We start from the raw sequence: 10,662 nt of genomic DNA, 5'->3' as shown, positions 1-10,662 counted from the left end.
ACCACCCAGCACAAGCGATGGTAACTCCAGTACCCCAAAAATGGGGATAAGATACTTTTAGGCTCCAAGTTTAAATCCATGTGAGGCTTATAAATGCTCCTCTACTTAGAACACATAAGAATTGAGAACAAAAACAAGAGAAAATTTTGTTGTAATCTTATGAAAGTTCTCCTCCTCTAGTCTAAGTGTGATTTCTATTTAGAGAGGAGTGAGTGGGGGTATAATGGTTCTCTCCTGAGCCTATCAAAAGGAGAATATAGTTGTAAGGGTAGTTAGTCTTTGCCCATTAAAGGAAGACCGTTAGTAGATGCCGGTGGCCTCGACGGAAGAGGAATCGGGAGTGGACGTAGGTCACGACGACTGAACTATTATAAACTCGGTTTGTATTTCTATTGTTGCCATTTAATTACTTTGTAACTGCTTTACTTCATCATTATTTTAACTACACACTCTTATGAATATTTTCAAAGTTAAGTATTTCCGATATCAGTTTTTATCAAAACGAAGATTTCTGACTCAACGTGATTTTTACGTATGCACTAATTAACCCCAAACCTACCCCACCCCCCCCCCCCCCCCCCCTTCTTAGTGCCGACTTAATCCTAACATTGGAGACCATCAGCTTTGTGATTTATAACTTGATCCCTACCAATAAAACATATATTGTTATGATTCGGAGAGTTGTTCGAGAAGAATTTTCGAGAGAGGATTGATTCTATTGGTTTTTTTTTTTATCGTAGATCCAAGTGCTCATCAGGGTGCATAGTTGATGAGAGTGGGTTTACTAGCTTGGGATATAAGACCTTTTTATCCTTCTTAAATTTTATTAAAATTTTTTTAATGATGATATCTAGATGGGCATAAGATAGTTTCGTGTGGCTAGTGTAGGTGACTAAACTAGTTGCCTTCACCAATATCCAATATGTTCTTAACATGATACTTAATAGCAATATTATAATTTAAAAAAAATAAATGCTAGATTTTATTTTATTAATGTGAAGGTCAATGATTTTAGTATATAAATTGAAAGTATTTACAAGATTAAGACAAGATCTGTCATTAGCTTTCAATGAGATAATTTATCATATGCAAACATCAAATAAGAGATTTTGACACTCCTAATGTTAAAAGGAGTAATGTGACTTTAGATAGGCTATTAAGGGTAAAAAAAAGATTTATTATGTAATAAAGAAAACCAAAGGAGAAAGAGGGTTATCATGATAAATACGGGAATGTCATTGATATGATAGAAGAAGCTAAGAGAAATGATGCATGTTTTTATCCGATTTATAAATATTGAGAGAAAAATTATTTTATCCATTGTCATATGGATATCATCTTAGGAGACAAAATCTAAAGTCTTAGAGAGATCAATCTTAAGTAAAACTAGAGGGTCTCGGCCCTTGAAGTTAAATATAAAACATGAAGGTTCATCAATAACACATATGTTGTCATGTATGGATTAGCTAAGAAGAAAGCTCAATTGAGAAAAATTAATGATGTTTGATCAAATATTCTTGATTTTATTAGTGCATATTTTTATAAAAACTATTGCTGAGAGTAATAGATGAAAAATTAGAAATGACCTTTGAGGTTAGAATTTTTTGGGATGAAAACTATATTGGTTCTATTCTAACTCGTTGGAAGAGTAATAAAAGATTAAAAATTAATAGAAACTTTGATAACCAACGAGATTAGTAGGTCCTAATAATATTTAAAAAATTGACCATGAAACTATAGACATTTTGAAATTCAATTATAGTGAAGGGAGTTGAGAGAGTCTTATAATCTAAGTCACTAATTCTATCAAAATAATGTCACTTGATTTTGTTAAGATTAGAAGGATATTTATTAGCCACCCAAAGGTTGGAATACTAATAAAAAAGAGAGTACATGATATTATGGGGCTCAATAATAATTTCACCAAATCCAAGTTTAATTGAAAGGATGTGGTTTCTATGTTTTTGGTGTTTAATAGGTGTATTCAAATTGAATCGCAAAGCCAAATCCAATCAGAACCAAATCGGTTCACTAATGGCTTGGTTTTGAAGATTATATACAGTTCTGATTCGGGAGTACTTTTGTTTGATTCAGTTGATTGGTTCAAACTGAACTGATTTTAATTTAAAAGATATCAATCTAATTAAGTTCACTACCTTAAGCCCTTTATCAATTCAAATAGATTAATCAAACTAGTGGAAAGATCTAATTTTATAAATGATATGGGTTCAATTTTTACAAATCTAATCATGTCAACTAAATTGGATCAAAATTTTAGTTGACTTAATTGAACTAAATTGGTTCATTTGAAAAAAAAATATAAATTACTTAAAATTATAAATCATTTAACCGATTAACCTAACCATGTTAACCGATTTTGAATTGGTTCGGTTAGGTGTATTCGAAATAATTTGGGTTTGGACTATCTTACTTTGACCGGTTGAATCGAAAAATAGTTCAGTTTGACCCTTAATGGTTTGGTTCGAATCAACTTAAACACCCCAAGTGTTTAATAAAAGAATGAAAATATTTAGTTTTCTATCATTGTTCTCAATCCAATTAGTCTCGGCTTTAGTCCACTTTCTAAGGTGTATTTACTTACAAAGAACAAGACTTTTGTTGATAAGAATTTGTAGTTAGGTTGGTTACCCATCAGTAAGGGTAGTAGTTTTATTACAGGTTTCCAGGTTAGTAATATAGGCAAGGATATCTTTGAGTTTAGTTTCAACATTCCTCACCCCACTTTACTCTATTTAGAGATATTGGTACTTAGTTTGGTTAGATAATTATGAATATTATCAAAGACAAAGTATGAAGGTTTAGGTTGCTCTAAGCCTCTTGGATCAAGATTCTAAGGTCAAGATAGTTGATCTAATATGATTCAAAGTTAAAAGATCTGATTGGTTTAGAACATGGAGAAAGGTTGACATGGATCAATAAGGGGTAGTGATCAGAAAACAAGCAATTGAGATAAAAAAAATATAACTAGAAGGGTATAATTTCAGTCTGAAATCATTAGCAAGAGCTTATCAAGCCTAGTTAAAACTCCGGAAGGACTACACTAATTTTTTGACCAACTAAAATTCGGACTAAGAAAACCAAGATCGAAAAGTTTATATGAGAACATGAAATCATATAAAATTATATTAGAATTATTGATTTGAAACGAAGTACCTCCATTTTTTTCCTTGGGATTGATAATATAACTGAAATCATCATACAAAGACCAAGGCAAAGGATTCAAAGCATGCGATGAAAGATTTTTTTCTAAGTGAATTACGGATATAAAAATAGTACTAGTATAAATTGTAGAAAGAAACCATAAAGATTTACCTTGTTCTTCTATTATTAAGTATAAGGTTTGAGCATCCTTACTCACTGGATAGACACATATTTTATGGCTTCCAAGCAAAATGATTTCTCTAGATCTACCATGGATAGGAGAGGTGATTCATTTTCAATCATAATCGAGCTTATAGATATACCTATGAGTAATCTCCAAGTTAAGATGAGTTTTCGATAGTATAACAATGCTAATGTAAATAGTTATAATTGAATATAATAAATGATTGAGACAATCATGATTCTGTGCACTTATATGGTTCTAACTTAATGGTTTCATGAGAGAGAGAAAGGATGAGTTGTATGCTATTTACTAAAAAAAATATTTATGAAGTCTAATATTTCTTTTCTACTTATGTATTTGGAAATAAAGGAGAGAGAAAGAGATACTCTCTTAGGAGAGACTAATCTAGTCTTAAGTCCTTACTTTTGAGGAAAATGAGACCATTCTAGGTCATCATCATCTAGAAGGATACTCTCGTATTTTTTAGTTATTTGCTTAGTAATCTTATAGAATCCCTATTCTAGGAGTTGAAAATATTCATTTTTATGATCGGGAGAGAGAATTTTAGACCTCACTACTAAAGCATTGAAGGATAAGAAGCAGTTGGAAGGACCCAGCAAGATATGTTTACTATATTTTTACAAAAAATAGATTATATGTAGATGAAACTAATAAAGAGGAAATAGAGAACAAGGGAAGAGGAGTTGTGTTATACATAAGGCAATGTTTAAGAAGGTAAATGATGTAAGGGAGTCTTTTGGTTAGAAAAACATATTATCTTTTGTAATTAAAGAGATTTAAGTGTCTAAGGATGATATTAGTTCAATCTTCATCATAATTGATGAGAGAGCAGAGAGGCGAGACATTAGATATAACAATTACTATACTAGATGAATCGGTCAAGAGAATGATATTGGCATATGTTAAGATTGTATAGGAATTGAAATCAACTTTACTAGCTATCAACCCTTCCCTTTTCCAAGCAATGCCCCAAAATCTAGGGTGACATCCTGTTCCCAACCTTTCCCTTCTCCCAGATGTCTTAGGGTTTGTGCAATGAATATTTACGATTATTGGTATAGGAAGGAGCACTAGACTCTTGTGTGATTTATTAAGGTTGATAAGTATTTTAAGAGTTCTAATTATATTCAAATTACTTAGAAGAGTCCTAATTATATCCAAACTCATTGGTGGATTATGATTTAGATTATGGATTCAAGTAGGAAGAGTCTTTAAAGAATATAATTTATTCTTATAAATATAACTTGAGTCTTCAGCTTTGGTGATGCGGAGATGTAAGATACATTCATTACTCATAAGAGTTAGTCTAATAGATCTAGAAAAGACTGAAAGAAAATTTTTTTATATTTGAATGAGAGGATGTACAAGAAAAGTCATGTTTGAGTGAGAACAACTCAAGAGTCTTGTAAATGATCTCATGTATAAGAGAATTTGATTTTCTCTTTGGATGTAGGTAGGGAGTTACTGAACTATGTTACATCTTGAATATTCTTTTTTTTATCATTGTTTTCAAGTGCTTTTCTTTTCCTCCCTAACATGGTTGAATTGAGTTTTAAGGTTGAACTTAACTATGTAGATTAGGGATTGTTTAGGATTCATAATAGGGATGTGGTTAGTGGAGGTTGATTTGGTTTGGGTTGGGTCCCTCTTGGGTTTAGGTCAATGTTGGACCTTAATTCATGGGTCATACATTTGGCTTTCTTCTTTAGAAGAGAGGATGATCTATATGCTGAAAATATCCTCACTAGAGGTTGATTTTTCTGATGATTTCATAGACATACATTGAGCTATCTTATAATCCACGAGCCATATGAGTAATTGATTTTTAGGAGATTTTCATATGCTATGGTATGAACAAAGTCCATCTTTCCTATTTTCACCTAGATGACTTACGGAAGAGGAAGAGAGAAATTAAGAAGAATATTGACTTTTGTAAATTTTGCTCATGTCCTAAAGATAGTGATGTCATCAACCCTAAGAGGGATACCTATGTTGGTAGCAATTTGGAAGATGATTCGAGGGACAAGGGATTTTATGGGTGGGTTTGGCGTATGGATTTAGATGGGGATAATGGTAATATGTTCTTTGAGAGATTAAAAATTCTCATTCCATTGGAATAAGGAGAGGGCATCACCCATGAGAATTAAGGGTCATATTCTAGGGTGTTTATTATATCTTATTTGGATTAGAAGTGAAAATAAAGATAATCTATAATAAGATTAATAACTTGAAAACTCTTCGAGAGTTTTCAAAATTTTGAAAGAGAAGATTGAATGATATCAAGAGGAGGAAGACCAAAGAGTTTACCGTAAAGGCTAAGTCATGAGGTGCCTCTAACGTGTTGGAGCTTTTATGAGTTCAAGTTCCACCATATGCCAAGATGAATATTGAATTCTCTTTAATTTTTACTCAAGATCTAGATCCATCTTACTAACAAAAGGACTAGTTGCCTATCAAAAGAAATAAACCATGAGAGAAGAGATATAAATGATGATACATGGAGGGGACAAAGTGGGTAAGACATTGGAGAGAAGAGAAAGATAGGGATTAGAGTCTAGAGAAAAAAATTAAACTTCATTTGATGAGTTAAATGACATGACATTATTAAAATCTTCTTTAAAGCCTTCAAATGCAAACATTGCATTTGGAGACAAACTTTATTCAAGTATGCTAGTTACGGTATATGACAGAATGGACTAAGCTTAATACAAACAAAGCCTTAGACGATATGTATAAGCTCAAAGGTGCTGATTTTCTTTTGAGGAATTATGATGCTTGTTGTCATCTTGCTAGCTACAAAATAATCAATGGTGGCAGCTTACAGTTCAATAATTTTTTAACAGTATAGAGGGTATTCTTACTATAATCCAATTGGAGGTTACTAATTTATTGATTGAATCTAATACAAAATAGATTATAAACATTATGGTTAATGTCCATTTTAGCATTTATAATTTTGACTATGGATCACTTAGCTCTTATAATTTACTTGTGTCTAAAATAATATTTATATTTTAAAAAAGATAGTATATAAGTCCTTTCCATCAAGTCTGAATTAATAAATGTTAGAATATACTTACGTAGTATGTTGACTAATAATAAACTATTAATATAATGATATATGTAATTTAAATTTAAGAAAGGGTTAAGCTCTATATTGTTGAGAAAGAGGAAGCGACAAAAGCCGTAGCAATGAACAAAGGTGGAGAGGCAAAGATAGGAGAGGCCGGAGGCAGAGGTGAGGAAGAGTTGGATCACCACGTCGTAGGCATGGTTAGGTGGGGGCATAGGAGAAGACAAAGTGGAAGATGATGGGAACAAAGATACCCAAAAGAAGGAAGAGAGATTAGGAGACCATTGCGTGCTTAGCATCGGACTAGTCGATGCACATCCACTTGAGGCAAGACCAGAAGCTCTTGAGCTCATCGTCAACGTGGGAGTGGATGTGTGCGTACGATGTATTACTAGGAAGTAGTGGCTCAGTGCTGCTGTTAGTTGTCGCTTCTATGACGTTACTTCCTCCCGTCATTAATGGTAGTCTTAGTTTTTTTTTAAACTGAAACTACATATACCATTATATTAATGATTTATTGTGAGTCAGTATACTACGTAAGCAAACTATAATATCTATTAACTCAAACTTGATGGGAAGGGCTTATATGTTACGTCTTTAAAAAGATAAAAGTTATTTTAAACATGAATAAACCATAAGAGCTTAAGTGGTGAATGATCAAAACTATATGGGCTAAAATGAATCTTAATCCTTTTTTAAACTTAAATTATATATATAATTATATTAATGATTTATTATGAATCAGCATATTATGTAAGCAAACTATAATGTTTATTAATAAAGGCTTGACGGAAGGGGTTTATATGCTATATTTTTTGAAATATATGAATTATTTTAGACATGAGTAAACCATAAATCATAAGGGCTTAAATAATTCATGATCAAAATCACATTGACTAAAATGAACCTTAACTTTAAAAATTTTGAATAATTTTTTTTTTATTCTTATTTGGTTCTCTAGATTTTTATTCTTAACTTATTTATCGAGTGAGAGGTGATTCATATTTTTAGAAAAGATAATTATTATGCTTAGTCTCATATGTGTGAAGGGTTGTAAGTGGAGAACTAGCATCGCTACACCTGGATGAGGGTTTTGAAGTAATATATTTTCTTTTTTTGCTTGGAAAAAAAAAATCTTCTAATTTGACTTACTTATCTTCTGGAGCTGGCCAAGTTGGGTCGGATGCGTTCGGGGATGGATCCGACCCAAATTTGACGACAAGGCTTCTTCTTCAAGCTTCAACGTCGTCTAGCCATGAATAAAATCTCGATCTCGATTCTTCGAATCTTAAAGCTCTTATTTAGATACCAAACATAAATCTTGGGACCGACGGCCTAGGAAAACCGAAGCGACGCCCATAATGATAACAGTGGCTTCTCCACGCCCTCCCCGAATCTCGCCGCCGTCGACCTCTCCAAAACCCGCTAGCTCTTCTGCACATCCCAGCGTCCTCCCGTGCGTTTCAATCCCATTTCGCGGTTTCCAATCCAGGGTGCGCACGAGATCTTTCTTTAGGTGCTTCTGCGCCGAGAAGGATAGCGCAGATGAACTGTTCGAGGCAATGCCTATTCCATCTCCGTTTCCTGGAATCAGCTGTTTGCCTTTCCTGTCGTTCCTCCTTTACTTCAGTATCATCAGCGCCAGATTGGTTCGGTGTCGTGGATAATTTGATTTAATTTTCTCCTGGAAAACAGGGGTTTTCAGTGCTTCCATTCGACATACCATGGGAAAATAGTGACGTATGGTCCATATGTGCGGCCTATTTCTTCATCTTGCACGTTCCTTTGAGCTTTGGAGGGCTCTCAGTCATCGCTCAAATTCTTCATGAACCTAACCTTGATCCGCTGACAATGGTGAACGAGCTATTCCAGATAGCAAATGTTGTAGAAACACGTGATTCACATACTTTAAAAAAGCTGTTCTTTGTTGATTAAACAATCACCACTTCTGTTCAATGCAGGTTGTGTCCATCACTGTGCTACAAGTTACAGAGTATGTTGGAGTTTCAACACTGTTGCATTTTAATGCAAAGCCGCAATATGATGTTTGCAGATTCTTCCATGCAAAGTGGTTTTGGGGAGGAAGAAGCTGCATCACAGCATCTATTGTGGGGATTGGTACTTTGATTGGGCTAGTGTTTCTCACATCCATAGTTGCTGACATGCTGGTTGGACCTAAGGTAAGCTAAACTGCTATGTTTAATGCCTAGAATTTCCTCTATTGACTTCGTAGCAGGATTTTAGTTTATTTTGATTGCAAAGGAGGCTTTTTTTTTTACCTTCTAGAAGTCTAAATACTCATGTTATCAAGCTATGGCAAGTTGAACTGTTATTTGCTGAAGAAGTGTTGAATTTACATATTAAATACAACTGCGACAAAAGATTCTTAATTCCGAAAATATGATTGATGAAACAAACCTTTCAAAGAACATATTGAACATCTATGGTATCACTATTCTGGTAGGTAGGTTTTACTGGTAAGTAGATATATCCGCTATGTAATAATAAACAACTGTATTCATGGTATCACTATTCTGGTAGGTAGGTTTTACTGGTAAGTAGATATATCCGCTATGTAATAATAAACAACTGTATTCATGGTATCACTATTCTGGTAGGTTTACTGGGACAGAAAGAAGAAAAAAGTAAAACCATGTCGAGCAAGTTTTCTTCTGCTTATGTGTGGTAAACTAGTTCTTTTACATCCTAGCACTTGCTAAAGTGTATGTTATGGTGAGAATCAATTTGAATGTGGAATGAACTTGCAGGGATTTGATGTAGTGATAATTATGAGCATTTAAACTACTTTCTGCTTCTTTTCTGACTAAATTAGTTCTTCTGTGGTTGCTTGCAGGATGTGAATGACCCGATCTTGAAAAAGATTCTTTCGGATAGCCCTTTGTCTACGATGTCATGCTTTTTTCTGTATTGCCTCGTTAGTCCTTTGTTGGAGGAAACTGTTTATCGGGGGTTCCTTCTATCATCTCTATCCTCCACAATGAAATGGTGGCAAGCTGTTATTATTAGTTCATTTGTTTTCAGCATTGGCCACTTCTCTGGTGAGAATTCTCTGCAACTCTTCCTCATTGGTTGTGTTGTTGGTTCTGCATATTGTTGGACTGGCCAATTGACTCCTTGCTTTGCCATTCATTCTGTATATAATGCAATGATATTACTAATAACTATGATGTCGTAAATTCATATCAAGGATGTACACTAAGATCGCTTTCATTTAGTTGCATGTTCACTTTTCTTTTGTTTCTTAGAGAGATTTATACTCTATGGTTGAATCATGAAATTAATCACCTTGAGTAAATCTGATTTTTTGTAGCTGAAAGAGGAAAGCAACTAATAAATCAAACGGACTATCTTGTCAAATGCATATGCTGACTAAAATGTGTTCTTCCTTTGGGTAAAGGAGAAAGATACTAAAGGTTTCTTAGGAAAGTTCAAAATTGATTGCAGGTGGCATCGCCGACTTTCATATGGAGTATGTTACTGTTTTCATTGACATGTATTCACCAGCTGCATTCCTTTTAAGCTGAGGTTTTGCCCCTTCGATGCCAGCAAACCATTTGCATTCCATTTTGTGGGTCATAATTGATCTGTCTTCATTTGAGAATATATCTTATATTCGTATGGCTAACAAAGATTAAAATGGCTACACCATTATAAACTGTTGGTGTCTTTTTTGGAACATTGGTTGGATGAATGATGTCAAAGTTTATATTAAAAGTGAGTAAAAATTAAGATTAACTAATAAAAATTTGATGAATATATGAATTTAAATTTAAATATTTTGATCCATTAAATCATAATAATTAATCTATATAGAAAAAACATCAAATAACATGCAAATCGCATATAATCTTGATGAGATGAGAGGGATCTAATTTTATTGTAATAATAATAATAATAATAATAATAATAATAATAGTTTTGAACTTTGAGATGAAGATTCGATCCAAATTTAAAACTGAAATATAAGAGTTGGGACAAAAAGGACCTGCACGCCACCTGATCAATTTTAGGTCGGACGTATTATTGTCACCCCCACCGTTTGCATGGATCCGCGGGATCTGTACGAAGCAATCTTGCATTCATGTGAGCGTTGCAGAGCTGGTGCCCACAACCTTGTCACAGGATGATGCAGTGACAGCCACTGAGTCCGGGGTTGTGGTCCATTCTACGTTTATGTCGCATGTTTTGCTAGGATTATAAC

General features: G+C 33.6%; 1 protein-coding gene across 4 annotated transcripts; it reads left to right on the top strand.

Moving 5' to 3' along the window:
* The first annotated feature begins 7,726 nt into the window (after positions 1-7,726).
* Positions 7,727-10,060, top strand: LOC103973294 (uncharacterized). Of its 4 annotated transcripts, none has more exons than XM_065107363.1 (5): positions 7,727-7,999; positions 8,136-8,321; positions 8,402-8,620; positions 9,295-9,499; positions 9,906-10,060. In XM_065107363.1, the coding sequence occupies exons 1-5, from the start codon at positions 7,802-7,804 to the stop codon at positions 9,983-9,985; spliced, it is 888 nt and encodes a 295-aa protein (XP_064963435.1). In that variant the 5' UTR covers positions 7,727-7,801; the 3' UTR covers positions 9,986-10,060. The 4 variants fall into 4 exon arrangements, with proteins under 4 accessions (XP_064963435.1, XP_064963436.1, XP_018676908.2 ...); XM_065107364.1 differs by having other exon boundaries at positions 9,772-9,909; XM_018821363.2 differs by lacking the exon at positions 9,906-10,060 and having other exon boundaries at positions 9,295-9,705.
* The last annotated feature ends 602 nt before the right edge of the window (positions 10,061-10,662 follow it).

The sequence above is a fragment of the Musa acuminata genome, chromosome BXJ2-5 (assembly GCF_036884655.1).
Source record: "Musa acuminata AAA Group cultivar baxijiao chromosome BXJ2-5, Cavendish_Baxijiao_AAA, whole genome shotgun sequence".
Lineage (NCBI taxonomy): Eukaryota > Viridiplantae > Streptophyta > Magnoliopsida > Zingiberales > Musaceae > Musa > Musa acuminata.
This window is presented reverse-complemented; position numbering and strand designations above follow the sequence as displayed.